Source organism: Bufo gargarizans, chromosome 5, assembly GCF_014858855.1.
Source record: "Bufo gargarizans isolate SCDJY-AF-19 chromosome 5, ASM1485885v1, whole genome shotgun sequence".
NCBI lineage: Eukaryota > Metazoa > Chordata > Amphibia > Anura > Bufonidae > Bufo > Bufo gargarizans.
In genome coordinates, this window is record NC_058084.1 from 278582170 (window position 1) to 278602393 (window position 20224).

The window sequence follows — 20224 nt, forward strand, 5'->3', positions numbered from 1 at the left end:
GAGAACCAAGACAGCCAGGAAGATAAAACCTTCACTATTAAATGACAACTTTTCTGGGCTACATGCACAGTTGACTCACAAATCCTTTCAAACATACAGAATTAACCCATTCATTCCTAAAAGCTGCATTATAATAGTTTAGAAATTTTGGAATTGACCAAAATGCAGGGGTAAAAATTAGAAGCAATAAAAGAGGCAGAAACAGATATTGGGACCTAGTGAAGTTTTGGGAGAAAGGCTGCTATATAGAAATCTAAGGTTCCTTGCAGACGAGCGTGTGTGGTTAGGTCCGGATGCGTTGCAAATGCGTTCAGTGAAAAAACTTGTGATTTCACAAAGGCCTATTGCACATGACCGTATGGCTTTTTCAGTGTTTTGCGGTCCGTTTTTCATGGATCCGCTGTTCCGTTTTTTGTTTCCGTTGTGTTTCCGTTTCCGTTCAGTTTTTCCGTTCCGTTTTTCCGTATGGCATATACAGTATACAGTAATTACATAGATAAAATTGGGCTGGCCATAACATTTTCAATAGATGGTTCAGGAAAAAACGTAACGGAACGGAAGACATACGGATGCATTTTCGTATGTGTTCAGTTTTTTTTGCGGATCCATTGACTTGAATGGAGCCACGGACCGTGATTTGCGGGCAATAATAGGACATGTTCTATGTTAAAACGGAACGGAAAAAATGAAATACGGAAACGGAATGCATACGGAGTACATTCCGTTTTTTTGCGGAACCATTGAAATGAATGGTTCCGTATACGGACCGTATACGGAACGCAAAAAACGGCCAGTAAACGGGAAAAAAAAACGGCCGTGTGCAATAGGCCAAAGTCATTCAGTTTTGTCTGCGATCGCGCTCAGTTATTCAGTTTCGCACGGGTACAATGCGATTGAGTTTTAAAGAGTTTTGCACGCGCATGATAAAAAACTGAAGGCATACAAACAACATTTCTAAGCAACCATCTGTGAAAAACGCATCGCATGCGCACTTGCTTGCGGATGCGATTTTCACACAGCTCCATTCACTTCCATGGGGCCAGCGTTGCGTGAAAATCGCAGAATATAGAACAGCACGCCATTTTCACGCAAAGCACAAGTGATGCGTGAAAACCAACGCACATGTACATAGCCCCATTGAAATTAATGGGGCCAGATTCCGTGCGGGCGCAATGCGTTCGCATCACGCATTGCACCCACGCAGAATACTCGCTTGCGTGAAAGGGGCCTAAAAGCGTGTCAATAATTTGGTGTATCAATAAATGTACAGCTTACATAGTCTGAATATTTTATGATCCCGCAGTACACAGGAAAGGAACCAAACACAAAACCAAACAACATAAATATACACATAGACAATCACATGACCACTAAATAGATAGAATAATCACTGCTTCTGTCAGGCTGACTGTAAGGCCCCTTTCACACGGGCGAGTTTTCCGTGCGGGTGCGATGCGTGCGGTGAACGCATTGCACCCGCACTGAATCCTGACCCATTCATTTCTATGGGGCTGTGCACACGAGCGGTGATTTTCACGCATCACTTGTGCGTTGCGTGAAAATTGCAGCATGCTCCTCTTTGTGCGTTTTTCACGTAACGCAGGCCCTATAGAAATGAATGGGGTTGCGTGAAAATCGCATGCATCCGCAAGCAAGTGCGGATGCGGTGCGATTTTCACGCATGGGTTCTAGGTGACAGTCTATTCACTGTATTATTTTCCCTTATAACATGGTTATAAGGGAAAATAATAGCATTCTGAATACAGAATGCTTAGTATAATAGTGCTGGAAGGGTTAAAAATAATAAAAAAAGTTAACTCACCTTCTCCTCTTGTTCGCGTAGAGGCCGGTCTGTTCTTTAGCTGTGGCTGAAGGACCTTTGATGACGTCAGATCACATGCTCCATCACCATGGTGATGGACCATGTGATTGGAGCATGTGATCTGACATCACCTCAGGTCATTCAGTCCACAGCTAAAGAACAGACCGGGATCTACGCTAACAAGAGGAGAAGGTGAGTTAACTTTTTTATTATTTTTAACCCTTCCAGCACTATTATACTAAGCATTCTGTAGTCAGAATGCTATTATTTTCCCTTATAACCATGTTATAAGGGAAAATAATACAATCTTCAGAACATCAATCCCAAGCCCGAACTTCTGTGAAGAAGTTCGGGTCTGGGTACCAAACATGCGTGATTTTTCTCACGCGAGTGCAAAACGCATTACAATGTTTTGCACTCGCGCGGAAAAATCGCGCATTTTCCCGCAATGCACCCGCCTCTTATCCGGGCAAAAAACATGACGCCCGTGTGAAAGAGGCCTAAAGCCTCAATCACACGTCAGTGTTCCACGTATGTGTGCTGTATCGGTTCTACACCTACCGGGTTGTCCTGAGGATAGGTCATCAATATTAAAAGCCCTGACAACCCCTTTAATGGGTGTATTCCCACATCTGTGTTTTAGCACGGTCCATGGGTCTGTGGTTTTAGCACGGAAGCATGCTCTATGTTGTCCTTGTTCACATCCATCACGCCCATTAAAGTCTATGGGTCCGTAAAACACACGGATCCCATCCCTGTTTCTTGTATCATTAAGAAGAGATGCTTTTAAAATTATTTTTCAGATTCGCAGTGTCCGGATGACACTCGGACAGCAAAAAATGGGCACACAGAACACACACAGATCCTTCATGGACATCTTCATGGAGGCAACACTGAGGCTTAAGGGCTCATGTACACAAACATATTTTTTTTCCATGTTTCCATGTCAGTTCTATTTTTTTTGCGTTACCCGTATTCACTTCAAGGGGGAACAAAAGAAATGGAAATTATTAAGTGTGTGTTCCGTGTCTGTATGTCCGCATGGCCGTTCCACAAATAAATAGAACATGTCCTATTATTGTCCGCATTATGGACAAGGATAAGACTGTTCTATTAGGGCCTGGCCGTTCCATTCTGCAAAATACGGAATGCACACTGCCGGTATCTGAATTTGCGGATAAGCATCCAACGGTCGTGTGCATGAGCCCTAAGGCTGCAGTCACATAGCTGCGGTTCGGTAAATATGGTCCGTGTTATGGACATATTTCCTGGCCCAACTGTGAGCCGAATTCACTGAATCAAAGTAATCTATGATGCTGGGATTTCCAGCCCGACCGCAGGTCTTCTGTCGCATATTCACAGCATAATTTGAGTACAGGACAAAAGACCAGCAGTTGGGCTGCAATCACAGCAATAATGATGACAATGAATGTGCGTTAATGCTATATTTAGTCCATTTGTTCATGTTATTTTGAGTTAAAAACAAATTCTACTTTCCAAAGCTGTGTGATGTTTGTCCCTCCCTTATTGTAGCAAGCACTATATTCATTATCAGGGTGCATAGAGGTTTAAACAGAAAAGTGGTGGAAAACTTGATAAAGGAATCAAGTGAGAGTGACTCTAATGCCAGTGGCTTCATAAATATAATGTTTGGCCCCAAGCCATATCTTCAATAACAACGGTAAACCGCAATACATATGGTAAAAAATTGTAACATGAGACCATTAGTACCTGAATCAGAATCCTCATCAACATCAATCCAAAATGCTAAAAAGAAGAGGAACACTAAAGAAAAATAAGGAAGTCCTCAGTAGGGAGACTACTTCAGGGGACGCACACCAGGGCAGATATTAAGATTTTTTTTTATGCCTGACAATTGTGAAATCTGTTATGTTTATAAAAGTGGTGAAGAGAAGATGTAACAATGTGCCACAAAAACTCCCTTTTGTTGCTGTAGGGATTTATACTATACTTTGTCCAAAGCATGCACCAAAAACTAAGGCCACCTGTACACGTTGCTGAATACATTCGCTTTTGTGCAGATTTACGTGGGGAGAAACCACAGCGTGTTACAGTACCAGCAGTATAAAAGATTACACAAATCTCATGCACACTTTGCAGATTTTTTCTGTCCAAAAATGGACCTGTCCTGAACTTCAAAATCAATAGCACGTCAATTGAAGGGTGAGATCTGCGGCAAAACCGCATCAAATCCGCACCAGAAAACCCTGTTAGGCTCCATTCACATGTCCGCAAATGGGTCCGCATCCGTTCTCTATGGGGACAGAATGGATGCGGACAGCACACAGTGTGCTGTCCACATCCGCATTTCCAGAGCGCGGCCCCAATCTTCGGGTCCGCAGCTCTGCAAAAGATAGAACATGTCCTATTCTTGTCCACAGCTGCAGACAAGTATAGGCATTTCTTTAGGGGCGCCGGGTGGGTGTATTGCGTATCCGCAATTTGCGGGTCCGCAACATACCACGGACGTGTGAATGGAGACTTAGGCCTCTTTCACATGACCGTATTGCTTTTTCCGTGTTTTGTTGTCTGTTTTTCATGGATCCGTTGTTTTTATTTCCGTTGTGTTTCCGTTTCTGTTCCGTTTTTCTGTTAAATTTTTCCGTATGGCATATACAGTATACAGTAATTACATAGAAAAAATTGGGCTGGGCATAACATTTTCAATAGATGGTTCAGCAAAAACGGAGCAGATACGGAAGACATACGGATGCATTTCCGTATGTGTTCCGTTTTTTTTGCTGACCCATTGACTTAAATGGAGCCACAGAATATGATTTGCGGGCATTAATAGGACATGTTCTATCTTCCAATGGAACGGAAAAACAAAAATACGGAAACGGAATGCATATGGAGTACATTCAGTTTTTTTGGCGGTACTATTGAAATGAATGGTTTTGTATATGGAATGCAAAAAACGGCCTGTAAATGGAAAAAGAAAATAGGTTGCGTGAAAGAGGCCTTAGGCAGATTTTGGCGTGGATATGCTGCAGAAACACACATAAATCAGCACAGAAATTTATGCAGATCTTATGTTGGTTCTCCCGCACCTGTGTTCAGATGGCCTAAGACTGTACCAAAATAAGGCAAAATGTAGCCACATACAAGAATTTGGCGCATAAGTCATGTAGAAAAAACTTGTGTCTAGCATGTGATAAATGAAAAGAAAAGGAGAGCACTTCCAAGGGAGGACCACCATATCCAGAAAAGGGCGCTGGTGCAGAAGCCACTAGATGTGTAATGCTAAAGACCAAGGCGCAGCCAGGATTGCTCTATCCGAATGACACGTGGCACCAGATTAACTTTCAGAATAAAAGAAGAAAACAGGATGCAGCAGCGCTACCAAGGTAAGCAAATCTTCACTGGTTTAGATATAAAATAATTTATTCCCAAGATGCAAAAGTAACGCATTTTGGGGCCGAACCATCCCCTTCGTCAGACCAATACAACTTTAAGACATACAGATAAGTAATGGACCTGCAAAAAATGCGGACAGCACACCATGTGCTGATTTGCCGAATTTCACACAAAAATTTGCTTTGTGACAAATTACTTTGTCACGAATCGCATTTTTTTGTAAGTAGCGGGTGCAATGACAGGGAGCTGTGACAGTGCCGCCCCCATAATTGTACCCCTCAGATGTCACGTTCATACATGATCGCGGCATCTGAGTGTAAAATTAACAGTAAAAAAAAAAATCTATCAAACTTACCGCCTCCATTTGCTCATGACCGGCCGGCCGCCGCCATCTTGCTTGAAGAACTCGGCCGAAATCCTGTGCGGCGTGAGATTATGTCATCACGCCCAGCGGGCGTGGTGACGTATGACATCAATACGCCGGCCTGTGTGATGATGTAATCTGGTTCCACATGGGATTTCAGCCGAGATCTTCAAGCAAGATGGAGGCTGGCAGCCCGTCATAAGCAAATGGAGGAGGTAAATTAGAATTTTTTTGTTTTTTATACTATTTCAGGTTAAATCAATTCTCTGATACAAAGCACGAGGAAATTCGGCTTCTAGGCGAATCGAATTTATGCTGAAATTCAGATCGAATTTCACGTTGTGGGATTCTATTCACTCATCTCTAGTAAACATACTAGCAAAAACCCTAATTAATATATATATAAATTCCAATGCCTTGCAAAAGTATTCACCCCCTTGACTTTTTTCATATTTTGGTGCCTCACAACCTGGAATTAACATGGATTGTTTGAGGATTTGCATCATTTAATTTACAGAACATGCCCACAACTTTGAAGATTATATATTTTTTTATTGTGAAGCAAACAACAAATAGGACAAAATAACAGAAATAGTCAATGTGCATAACTATTCACCCCCCCCCCCCACCTCAAAATTCAATACTTCGTAAAGCCACCTTTTGCGGCATTCAAAGCTCCATTTCACTTTGGATAAGTCTCTATGAGCTTGCCACATCTTACCACTGGGATTTTTGCCCAATCCTCCAAAATTGCACCAGCTCCTTCAAGTTGGATGGTTTGCACTGGTGAACAGCAATCTTTAAGTCTGAGAACAAATTTTCTATTGGATTGAGATCCGGGCTTTGACCATGCCATTCCAACATATTTACATGTTTCCCCTTAAACCACTGAAGTGTTGCTTTAGCAGCGTGTTTGGGGTCATTGTCCTGCTGGAAGGTGCACCTCTGTGCTAGCCTCAAATCACGCACAGAGTGGTACAGGTTTTGCTAAAGAATATTCCTGTATTTAGCACTGTAACGAAACCAACGTCGCCACTGGGTGGTGGAGAAGCCTGGCTACCATCCTCTTGCCTCACGATTATGGCCCATACTAACTTTGAAGGAGAAGACAGAGCGGCCGCACAGCTTAAATCTGTGGAACTGTTTTGGGCAGGAAAGCCATGCTTGTGGCTGGCCAAATGTGACTTCCATGGAATTCGGGAACCCCTGCTTGGATCTGGGTGATTTTTGGATATGTTGTTCACCCAGATCAGAACTATCCATGGATGTATACATTATGGGGATATGTGGGGTTTTGAGTTGTTTTCTGTGTTTTGGGAAAAATGTGTGGTTTCTGTCTGTGAGTGATTAAGTTAGCCCATTATTTTGGTAATTGTATTTTGTTGATTACGTCAAAGACAATGCCAGTGTGTTTGTTAATTGCGTCACAGACAATGCCATTGTGTTTGTTGAATAGGGTTAGTTTTGTGTTTAAACTGTACAGGACCGGCTGCTATGTCATGTCCTCAGTATGTCATGTGTATATAAGTCAATGCTGTGTGTTCAATAAAGAGTTCCTGTTTTTACCCTTCATCATGTTGAGGCTGGTGTTTGGGTAACTGATCGACACTGGGGATTGCTATACGCTGAAGATTTGCTATACTCCCCGGGCTATACTATTAGCTCTTGTAAGAGCTGTTCCTGCTCTCTGGATTTAGGAGAGGTTCACCAACTGGAGCCTTGTCGTAAGTCCAGGGTTGGTAGGAGACGGCGAGACCTCAACCAAGCTTCGGCGGTTCGTGGGGTCTGCGGCTCTTACGGTGTCAAGTGGAGTGCTTGGAGTCCTCGTGAAGCATAGGAGCATCTATCGACGAAGGTACCCGGTTGGGGTGCCAGGAGATCCGTTACAAGCACCATCCATCTTTCCCTCAACTCTGACCAGTTTCCCAGTCCCCCCAGCATGATGCTGCCACCACCATGTTTCACTGTGGGGATGGTGTTCTTTGGGTGATGTGTTGGGTTTGCGCCAGACATAGCATTTTCTTTGATGGCCGAAAAGTTCAATTTTAGCCTCATCAGACCAGAGCACCATCCTCCATACATTTTAGGAGTCTCCCACATGCCTTTTTTCAAACTCACAATGTGCCTTTTTGTTTTTAGGTGAAAGTAATGGCTTTCTTCTGGCCACTCTGCCATAAAGCCCAACTCTATGGAGCGTAAGGCTTATTGTCGTACTATGTACACTACAGATACTCCGGTCTCTGCTGTGGAACTCTGCAGCTCCTCCTGGGTTACCTTAGGTCTCTGTGTTGTCTCTCTGATTAATGCCCTCCTTGCCCGGTCCATGAGTTTTGGTGGGCGGCCGTCTGTTGGCAGGTTTGCTGTTGTGCCATGTTCTTTCCATTTGGGTATGATAGATTTGATGGTGCTCCTGGGGATCATCAAAGATTTTAATATTTTTTTTATAACCCAAGCCTGACTTGTACTTCTCAGCAACATTGTCCCTTACTTGTTTGGAGACTTTCTTGGTCTTCATGGCAGTGTTTCGTTAGTGATGCCTATTGCTTAGGTTCTACAGCCTCTGGGGCCTTTCAAAAAAGGTGTATATATGTAATTATGTGACTTCTGAAGGTAATTGGTTGCACCAGAGCTTTTTATGGGCCTCCTAACAAAGGGGGTGAATACATACACACAGCCAATTTTCTGTTTACTATTTCTGAACAATAGTTTTTTTTTATATATTTTTTTTTTCATTTCACTTCACCAACTTAGACTATTGTGTTCACTTCACATAAAATTCAGATTAACAAAACATTGAACTTAAGGCTGTAATGTAACAAAACACGAAAAAAGTCAAGGGGGGTGAATACTTTTTCAAGGCAATGTATATATATATTGATTGAATAATAAATAATAAAGCAATGGATTACAGCCTCCATTGTATTATTATTTATTATTCAATAATTATCCTTTTATTTGTATTTAGTTTTTTTTTTATAGAATGCTTACCTATATATTTACACTCTTCCCCCTTTTTTTTGTTTTACCACCAAAAACATGCCTCTAAATTTCAGTTACTTACCTCTATGCCATAATGTTTGTATTGGTCTGACGAAAGGACCATTGCGTCCCTGAAACACATTACCTTAGTAACTTGGAAAAAAATTATTTTATATCTAAACCAGAGAAGATTTACTTACCTTGGTAGTGCTGCTGCATCCCATTTTTCTTCTATTCTTCTGAATGTCGTAAATGAAAGAAAATTGTCGCACATACACTTCATATATTTGGCGCACGACAAGTGTGCACCACAAATTCTGACACAAATAAGACCCATTCCAGGCACAGTGAGATTGATATATCTGACTCACTGTACCAAAAAATAACATGAAGCCACTCTTTACTTGGTGTCTTAAAGGGGTTGTCTCACTTCAGCAAATAGCATTTATTATGTAGACAAAGTTAATACAAGACACTTACTAAGATATTGTGACTATCCATATTGCTTCCTTTACTGGCTGGATTCATTTTTCCATCACATTGTGTACTGCTAATTTCCATGGTTATGACCACCCCACAATCCAGCAGCACTGGCCATGATTGCACTCTATAGAAAAAAGCACCAGCCTATGTGAGCTCCCATAGCCCCTATAGTGTGAAAGCATGGCCACCGCTGCTGGATTGCAGGGTTGTTGTAACCATAGAAACGAGCAGTGTTTAATATAATGGAAAAAATGAATCAAGCCAGCAAAGGAAACAATATATATAATAACAATACATTAGTAAGTGGCTTGTATTACCTTTCTCTAAATGATAAATGCCACTTGCTGAAGTGACAAACCCCCTTTAAGGAATAGTCTTACCCAGCACAGGTAAAGAGCATTACAGTGTAAGTAGTTGTGTACTATACCTCAGATCAATACAGGTAGACAGCCACATGGTTAATGCTCTTCTGTAATATGCTGGTCAAGGATTAACTATACTTGCAACAAAATGAACTGATGCATAACCAGTCAATCATCCAGGGCACTTCAGTAGTACTTCTAGCCATTCACATGCTCCAAAGATCATTGCTTTCTAAAGGCAAGATAAGCGCTAACAAGTGTCCGTAGGATCGCTCGTTAGCGATGATCTGCTGTTGTGAAAGTGCTGGCGATTTTATGATCATTTGTGGGGTCACCAAAATCATCATTTGCCAACAGAAGATCATGTTGTCTAAACACGCTTTGCTGCCAGAAAACAATGATTCTGTACAGGGACAAGCGATGGCATTGGTGGTCGCTTGTCCTCATATTGTGGAGGAGATCACTGCATGTAAATGCGGTTGTCTCCTTCATGGATGAGAAGGCGATTGACAGGAAGGAACACTAAACCTAACAGTGTAAAAGGGCCTTAAGGCACGGAGTCTAAGTTCAAATTACAATGGATCAGGAAAGGCTACTGTAAATATAAAGAGATTTTGGGGGATTTTAATATTGATGATGTATCTTTAGGATAGGCTCACCATATTATATTGGTGGGGGTCCAACTCTTGACAACTCCAGCTGGTAAGCTTTTTAGGGGCCACTGCACTGTTCAGATTTCTCTGTATACTGAACACATCATAACTATAGTAGTGACTGTGCTACGTATTGTAGTTTGTCCCATTTGCTATTTTTTCTACTCATTTGAGGTTGTTTTTTCTACACAATGCATAGTGCAAGCTGTAAATAATCATTATGGTCTTACCTGGCAGCAAAACTTTTAGTTTAACTTTGTGCTCTTGTGACTAAGTTTGATGATATAGCCTTGGGTATGCAAATCATTTTTTTTATTATTTTCAGTAACATTTTTAAATAAGAACCACAACATGAGTAAAATCTAAATATCTAACATCGATACTAGAAAAATCGTTATCACTGTCAGGATTTTGTGGTTTGGGTTTCCTGTAAATCTGGCAAGCGTAATGAGCTTACAACCTCGATATTGATGTTATAGAAGCTTTATTATGAAAGAGACAAATGAGTTTTACATCATTTTCCACAAAGCTCTGTAGTTTGTTACTGCATGAAATCACTTTCTTCAAAAAAAATCCAGATGAGCACAATAACTGGAAAATTCTTCATGGTGTTAATTGATTTTCTGTGAGTGATGACATATTTATTTCATGAGCTAAAAAGCCATCAAGTAATCCTGAATGAAAATCATCCGAATAATTTGCTAGATAGAAGTCTTCTGTGCTAAACAATATTACTACTACAATATAAATCCAAAGGGGCGAATCCGGGTGTTGTATAAACTTGAGTAACCATGTTTCTTCAAAAGTAAATTTTAATGTGGGTTTCAAGGGGAATTTTTTTTTTTTTTTTATCAAACCAGGGGTAGAATGAGTTTAAAATAAATCAGTACTCTTCCTCATCGACCTCCTGCTTGTGCTGCTTCCAACACTGCTCCAGTCCGCTGCTCTCCACTTCCTGGTCCTGGGCTTGGCACGCAGGAAATGTCTTGGACCGTCACCTCAGCTAATCACAGGCAGAAGCAAAGACCCACCTCTTGCTGTGACATGTTGTTCAAGCAGATGGCATCCCTGAGGCCCGGTCAAGGGACCAAGACAATTTCTGGTCCTGTAGGGACCGGAAGCAGCTAGGAACAGGGCATGATGGGGCTGTGAACAGGTGAGTGTGTTTTTTTTTTTCTTTTTATAGAGGAACGTGTTAGGACCTAAGAGGTTCTTTCCTCCTAGGCCAGACAACCCCTTTAATAAAGTTTAACGTACAGGGGATAAACATTAGGACCATAGGGGCTGTCAGCTACTAAGCCAGACAACCCCTTTAACCGCCTCCAGACCGCCTAACGCAGGATCGCGGTCCGGAGGCGGTTGTCCCAGGCAGAGGGACGCATATATGCGTCATCTCGCGAGACTTCCTGTGAACGCGCGCGTTCACAGGATCGGAAGGTAGGAGAGTGGATCTACAGCCTGCCAGCGGCGATCGTTCGCTGGCAGGCTGTAGATGCGATTTTTTTAACCCCTAACAGGTATATTAGACGCTGTTTTGATAACAGCGTCTAATATACCTGCTACCTGGTCCTCTGGTGGTCCCTTTTGTTTGGATCGACCACCAGAGGACACAGGCAGCTCAGTAAAGTAGCACCAAGCACCACACTACACTACACCCCCCCTGTCACTTATTAACCCCTTATTAACCCCTGATCACCCCATATAGACTCCCTGATCACCCCCCTGTCATTGATCACCCCCCTGTTAGGCTCCATTCAGATGTCCGTATGTGTTTTACGGATCCACGGATCCATGGATCGGATCTGCAAAACACATACGGACGTCTGAATGGAGCCTTACAGGGGGGTGATCAATGACAGGGGGTGATCACCCCATATACACTCCCTGATCACCCCCCTGTCATTGATCACCCCCCTGTAAGACTCCATTCAAACGTCCGTATGTGTTTTACGGATCCACGCATCCATGGATCGGATCCGCAAAACACATACGGACGTCTGAATGGAGCCTTACAGGGGGGTGATCAGTGAGTCTATATGGGATGATCACCCCCCGTAAGGCTCCATTCAGACGTCCATATGTGTTTTACAGATCCACGCATCCATGGATCGGATCCACAAAACACATACGGACGTCTGAATGGAGCCTTACAGGGGGGTGATCAATGCCTGTCATTGATCACCCCCCTGTCATTGATCACCCCCCTGTAAGGCTCCATTCAGACGTCTGTATGTGTTTTACGGATCCACGCATCCATGGATCGGATCCGCAAAACACATATGGACGTCTGAATGGAGCCTTACAGGGGGGTGATCAATGACAGGGGGGTGATCACCCCATATACACTCCCTGATTACCCCCCTGTCATTGATCACCCCCCTGTAAGGCTACATTTAGAATTTTTTTGGGCACAAGTTAGCAGAAATTTATTTTTTTTGTTTTTTTGTTTTTTCTTACAAAGTCTCATATTCCACTAACTTGTGTCAAAAAATAAAATCTCACATGAACTCACCATACCCCTCACGGAATCCAAATGCGTAATTTTTTTTAGACATTTATATTCCAGACTTCTTCTCACGCTTTAGGGCCCCTAAAATGGCAGGGCAGTATAAATACCCCACATGTGACCCCATTTCGGAAAGAAGACACCCCAAGGTATTCGCTGAGGGGCATATTGAGTCCATGAAAGATTTAACTTTTTGTCCCAAGTTAGCGGAAAGGGAGACTTTGTGAGAAAAAAAAAAAAAAAAATCAATTTCCGCTAACTTATGCCCCAAAAAAATGCCCCTCATTGAATACCTTGGGGTGTCTTCTTTCCAAAATGGGGTCACATGTGGGGTATTTATACTGCCCTGGCAGAGGGGCCTTAAAGCGTGAGAAGAAGTCTGGAATCCAAATGTCTAAAAATGCCCTCCTAAAAGGAATTTGGGCCCCTTTGCGCATGTAGGCTGCAAAAAAAGTGTCACACATGTGGTATCGCCGTACTCAGGAGAAGTTGGGAATGTATTTTGGGGTGTCATTTTACATATACCATGCTGGGTGAGATAAATATCTTGGTCAAATGCCAACTTTGTATTAAAAAAATGGGAAAAGTTGTCTTTTGCCGAGATATTTCTCTCACCCAGCATGGGTATATGTAAAATGACACCCCAAAACACATTGCCCAACTTCTCCTGAGTACGGCGATACCACATGTGTGACACTTTTTTGCAGCCTAGGTGGGCAAAGGGGCCCACATTCCAAAGAGCACCTTTAGGATTTCACAGGGCTTTTTTACACATTTTAATTTCAAACTACTTCTCACGCATTAGGGCCTCTAAAAAGCCAGGGCAGTATAACTACCCCACAAGTGACCCCATTTTGGAAAGAAGACACCCCAAGGTATTCCGTGAGTGGCATGGCGAGTTCCTAGAATTTTTTATTTTTTGTCACAAGTTAGCGGAAAATTATTATTATTTTTTTTCTTACAAAGTCTCATATTCCACTAACTTTTGACAAAAAATAAAAAATTCTAGGAACTCGCCATGCCACGCACGGAATACCTTGGGGTGTCTTCTTTCCAAAATGGGGTCACTTGTGGGGTAGTTATACTGCCCTGGATTTTTATGGGCCCTAATGTGTGAGAAGTCGTTTGAAATCAAAATGTGTAAAATATGCCCTGTGAAATCCGAAAGGTGCTCTTTGGAATGTGGGCCCCATTGCCCACCGAGGCTGCAAAAAAGTGTCACACATGTGGTATCTCCGTACTCAGGAGAAGTTGGGCAATGTGTTTTGGGGTGTCATTTTACCCATGCTGACTGAGAGAAATATCTCGGCAATAGACAACTTTTCCCATTTTTTTATACAAAGTTGGCATTTGACCAAGATATTTCTCTCACCCAGCATGGGTATATGTAAAATGACACCCCAAAACACATTGCCCAACTTCTCCTGAGTATGGCGATACCACATGTGTGACACTTTTTGCAGCCTAGGTGGGCAAAGGGGCACACATTCCAAAGAGCACCTTTCGGATTTCACAGGGCATTTTTTACACATTTTGATTGCAAACTACTTCCCACACATTAGGGCCCCTAAAAAGCCAGGGCAGTATAACTACCCCACAAGTGACCCCATTTTGGAAAGAAGACACCCCAAGGTATTTCGTGATGGGCATAGTGAGTTCATGGAATTTTTTATTTTTTTGTCACAAGTTAGTGGAATATGAGACTTTGTAAGGAAAAAAAAATCATCATTTTCCGCTAACTTGTGACAAAAAATAAAAAGTTCTATGAACTCACTATGCCCATCAGCGAATACCTTAGGGTGTCTACTGTTTGAAATGGGGACATTTGTGGGGGTTTTCTACTGTCTGGGCATTGTAGAACCTCAGGAAACATGATAGGTGCTCAGAAAGTCAGAGCTGCTTCAAAAAGCGGAAATTCGCATTTTTGTACCATAGTTTGTAAACGCTATACATTTTACCCAAACATTTTTTTTATCAAAGACATGTAGAACAATAAATTTAGAGAAAAAAATTATATATATATGTCGTTTTAAAAAAAAAAAATTGCAACTGAAAGTGAAAAATGTCATTTTTTTGCAAAAATTTTGTTAAATTTCGATTAATAACAAAAAAAGTAAAAATGTCAGCAGCAATGAAATACCACCAAATGAAAGCTCTATTAGTGAGAAGAAAAGGAGGTAAAATTCATTTGGGTGGTAAGTTGCATGACCGAGCAATAAACGGTGAAAGTAGTGTAGTGCAGAAGTGTAAAAAGTGGCCTGGTCATTAAGGGGGTTTAAGCTAGGGGGGCTGAGGTGGTTAATAAAGTCTAACTTTGATGTATGGTATGTATGGTAAGTTTATGTATGGTATTGCAGTTCAGGCTTGTTCAGCTGGACAAGTATGATATGGCTCTGTTTCTGGAATTAAGCAATCCTGTTTCTATAATCCTAAACAATCACAAGACATAAAGGATGCACTCATGTGTCTAGAAGGCTTACATTCTTTAAGCAAAAGGACACTGATGCTAATTCTAACACAGCACTAAAGATGTAGAAGAATAAAGGCTTTTCACAGTATGTGTGCACCTTAATGTTTAATACATCATTCCCATACTGTACGAATAGAATGTAGCATGATGAAGAAGGAGAGATACTGAAATATCATAGAAACTATTTATATGAAACCCTGGCAGGGCTGGGTACACATGCTAATTGCCACCATTACACACTTTGTCACGCTACTCCTCTCAAACTATCAGTTTTCCATATGCAAAGTATCCATCATACTGGTGGAAAATAGAAAGAAAAAGAAAACACTATTATCAAGCTCAAATATAGAATGCTTTTTTTCATATATATATATGCTTTTTACTTATGCTCTTGCTCATGTCATACTGCAGTGTTTGAAATAAATGAAAGTCCATTGCCTGGGTTATTAAAGGGGTTTCCTGGGTGTTTAATGTCAATAGCCCATCCTCAGGTTAGGCCGTCAATATTAGACTGGTGGGGGTCAGCTGTTTGAGGAGGATTGTAACTGTACTTTGTACTGAGCTTCGCCTGGGCAATGTGTCTGATGAACATGACGTCACAGGCCTAGGAAGAACTCACCGGAGCACTGTGGACTCTTCAAGCAGATGAGAGTAGGCCATCAAAATCTCAGACAACCCCTTTAACCACCTGTAACACTGAGTGTATGCTGCTATAGGCTTTGTCACCTGATCTAACAACACTGCTCATACATATTATAGTTCTGTGTTTCTTGGGTTAAATAGAGCTAAAGTAAAAGAAAGCCAGACATTCTGTGTATTATATATTGGTTATGTGTGTACAGGAAAACATTTATTTCCACTAGATAAGAACATAAGGATCCATTGCCATCCCCTGTAGACCTGGATCTAAACAAACATCCCCCCTGCAGCTTTAGTCCTATTGTTTGCAAAGTTAGAGGCTGTGTAGGGTTCTTTGTAGAGTAGCCCCAAAAGATGGAACTACTTCAAGTGTAAATGTCATTTCAGAAAACCTCTCATAAAATATTATAGTGATATGTTAGAAGGTTTGAACAGTGGGGGTCCAGGTGCTGGCCCCACTGATTGCTAAAACAAAGGGGTGGAAGTGCTCAGTGCCGTCACTGTGACCTGTGGGGGTCCTAGATGATCCTGAAACACAAAGGGCTGCATTACTGTTTAAGTCCTTACATAGAGCCTCTTGCCCACCTCCCGTGCATGAAATTGTAACACAGCTCTATTCAGGTGCTGTTGTCTGAACAGACACTGAAGAGACCCCCCACCCCCCTGTAAAACCAGGGATGAGACCCCTTCATTCTCAAAATTGGTGGGGTCCCTTCATTAGACACCAATCAAAAAGGGATTGCTATTGCTAGCAAAATCATTTTAGAAGATTAGAAAACCTCTTTAGATTACTACTGTATGTGATATCTGGGGAATTCAAAATGACTATCTTTTTGGCTGTCAGGTTTTTTTAGGGGGACAAGATCAGCTGCATCATTTTCAGTAAAATGGTTTTGTGTCAGTTTTCCTTAGTGATATTATACAGTAACTAATTTTTAAAGCAGTTTTAAAGCAATTGTGGGGCAACTAATGTTGTTAATGGTAGTAAGTACAAATTACTAGCAGAAAAATAATGCATATTTATACTGCAGTGTTATTTAGAAAAATAAGGACATTTTCAGACACATATTTCCAGAGGCAAACTTTAAGACACAAAATCTTCTCTTCCCCCTGAAATATACAGTTATTACATTTCATACTTAACCTTGGATTGACACAATCTTAATATATTGCAAAATGTATAAGTTCATTTATAAGAACTGCAGACTTAAGAAAATAAGATGAAATGGACTGAATACAGAACAGCAAGAAGTCATACATGATTAACACATTTTCATGGAATCTACATGAAGACTAAGAAGTATCTGGTAAATAGTTGAGATGGAAAAATGATTCCTTAAAATGCGGAGACTCCACACTTCCTATCTTCCCTTTACAATGGATATTCTTCTAAAAAGATGTTGCCAGTACTTTCGGAGATCCTTAAATGGTCCATATATAATAATTTTCTTTTAATATAGTAGTAGTTATTTGTTTTTAATTTGTGCTAATTATTCATAGGACTAAGCTAAAAATCTAAAAAATAATGATATCTTTGTATTATTCCTGTTTATATCTATACATTTGGCCACATAACAATCACATGCTATTTCATGTTCTCTAGACCTAATCATTCGGGGGTTGAATACCATATTTATTCTTGTTATCCATTAGTATTAAAATGGTGAAGCAACTTTCTCGTTTATAGAGAATATCCAGGTTGAATATAAAGCAAGATCTAACAAATAACAGATTCATATTCAAGTTAACAACCTATGTATCTAAAGACTAAAGACATCTGGAAAACATTTCTTTAGTTAGGTGATAATGGCCCTTACATTCTACAATGTCAGATGCTTATTGAGCCATGAGCCATGAGCCATATCTTAATGGACACCACAAAAAGTATTTAATGCTTTCATATTTTTGTTCTCAAACTGAAAACACTTAAACCCTTCAGATCCTTGTGCTTATCTCAAAGGTTACATTTTGAAGGCTCTGTAGATGTTTGTAGATGCTCTGAATGGTATAGCTGCCCATTAACAATATAGTTTAATTGCCCATGTGCTGGAATACTGTATTTATACTAATGCACAGCTACATTATGCATACCTTTAACATCAAGTATCCAATTGTTTAGTCTGTGGATCTACAGCTTAGCCCCGTTTCCCACCTGTTGATGGAATCTCTGGACACTGATAGTTTATTATTCCTTTACTGAAGTAATGTATGTAGTCCAAATCGCTAATACCAAACCAAAATAGTGCTGGTGTGAAAAATATCCAAACAATATTTGCATATTTTTTTTCAGCATAGATTCATGATTTAATAATCAGACAAGACCACTAAAAAGGTGTAACTTTCTCATTAAATATATCTGACTGTAAGCTCCTTCTAACCTGAGTTACATTTTTGTACCCCAATAATATAAGAAATACACATTAATGTTAATATCTGACTATAACATTAGTCAAAATTATTTACATTATTTAGAAAATAAAATATGTGTTCCAAAGGTCTGCTTCTATATAATTGTATGTACACTAGCAAAAGTTTTATCACTATATTGGCTCAGAATCTACTATGAACTTCATACCTAATGTAAAAATATCATGTTGTGTTATTTCTATGCTGCCCAGCAGAATTTATAGCAACATAGTAAGATTTATAGTAATTCATCAAGTTCAGATGTTCATACAAATATGAAAGTACATAAAAAAAGGTAAGTGCTTAACTGTTTTTGTACGGGTTTCCTTCTTTTTCTTCCCGCATACATGCACTCTCCAGGCGGAATCATAGTGGTCTAACCTGAAACGAGATAAGAATGAGCAACAGGTGCATAAAGACTGAAGCAGTGGGAGTGTAACTCAATATCTCCCAGAGTAGTGTTGTGATTTGTAAGCCCCAACAGTGACACAGCTACAGGGTGAGCCATCAGAAAGTGATGCTCTCTGACAGGACATTTACTGTGTCACTGCATCCCACAAGTGGCTCCCAGAACACATTCTTCAGAGAGATGGCTTTGCCAACAATCAAAGCATGGCAATAAAAGCAACTGCAACCTGGTAGAACACTTGATACATTTTTCTATATATATTACTTCTAAATGAAAAGCTCACAAAATATACAAAAACGTGTTAGTAAATAGATTAGATTATATTTTAAAGTACTCTAGAATATTAATATTACATAAAAACATAATATATAAATTGCACAACATAAACTTACATGGAGCCCACAGTAGTAAGCAGTCTCCAAATGTATTTGGAATATGAAAAAATATTTAAAGAGATTGGGGAAATCAAATCTAATCATTGCAAAATTATCTGGTGTATGTAAAAAGTTAAAAAAAGACAATCATAAACTTTTAATATCATAAAATAATATTAAAAATAATAGTAAGAATAGAAATAATAATGTTTAACAGTTATCTGTGAAGTGGTAAATGTTTCTATGCTGGGTACTGCAACACCTGCATCTCTTACCTGCATTGAAAGGGTTAAGTTTTTAACCTGTGAAATGACATAACTAATGGAAAGTGCGCACTGTAGAAAAGTAGTACATTAAACATGGCAAATAACTAAGGAACATGTAGCAGGTTGCACAGAGCATCTACAGAACAAGTTTATGAAGTAAAAAGCACATAACTCACCCCTGTCACTGACACTTGTCCCAATCCTGAAATGAGGAGATACATCCAGGGTTCACAGATTTTCTGAGATGCCAGGTCCAGGACTGAAAGCTGCATCCACCACCTCTGGGCACCTTGTGCTGGAGGACAGTGACACTGTGTATAACTTATGTCATTGGCATATAATGCCACTGTGGTGCAGGGTCACTGGTGACGGCGCCCCCCCTTATATTCTTACGACTTTCTCTCACTTCCTTACGATTCAGGTGGCGAGCATGATAGTGAATGACAAGAACAGGCTCCATATGAGGAGAGAACAAGAGACTCTTTCCAGCAGGATTTTGAGCGCCATCTAGCGTCCATTCTAATGTATCCAGCTCACTAGGTTTGAATATATTATATCAGCAGTATCAGTCAGGAAAGACACGTATAAATGTAAATGTATATTCATGTAATAATATCTAATCTAATATCATGTAATACTATCTAATCTAATACTTATGTCATCTTTCTTTCTACTTGGCTATCTATTTATCGTAATTCTCATGCATTGCACAGTTTCAAAACTGTAATTGCGGGTAATACAAAAAAGAAAAAGCTGAAACTGGAAGTGAAGTTCAAACTTGACCAGGCTCAGACTGACCCCAGGAGAACATGTGAATCTGATGTAGGGCCCCTGAGCTAGTGGCTCATGGCACAGAAGACTGACAGCACTAAATATAGATAGGCAGCGCACATCATCTCAACCAGCAACTAGAGGATAGGAGTGGTAGTGGCCCAGATTAAATGTTATGTCATGATGTATTCCATCAGGTCATTGCACCCTGGGAATGATAGAACTTGGTGAAAGCCAAGCCATCCTCGGGCTGTGCTGGTCCCTCCTGGTAGTCTTGCTTCAAATGTCCAAGGTCACTGTTCACACTGACCAGATTGCTATGGAGAGACCAGATTAACGGCA

General features: G+C 40.6%; 1 protein-coding gene across 1 annotated transcript in view; it reads right to left on the reverse strand.

Moving 5' to 3' along the window:
• The window catches only part of AHRR (aryl-hydrocarbon receptor repressor), a 392680-nt gene extending 373148 nt beyond the window's left edge, over nt 1-19532 (reverse strand). Inside the window, exons 1-2 of the mRNA XM_044292746.1 lie at nt 19288-19532; nt 18371-18443 (exon numbers count right to left, since the gene is read on the reverse strand). Coding sequence (XP_044148681.1) covers nt 18371-18432 — 62 coding nt within the window. The 5' untranslated portion in view covers nt 18433-18443; nt 19288-19532. The remainder of the gene's footprint in view (nt 1-18370; nt 18444-19287) is intronic.
• Between the last annotated feature and the right edge of the window lie 692 nt (nt 19533-20224).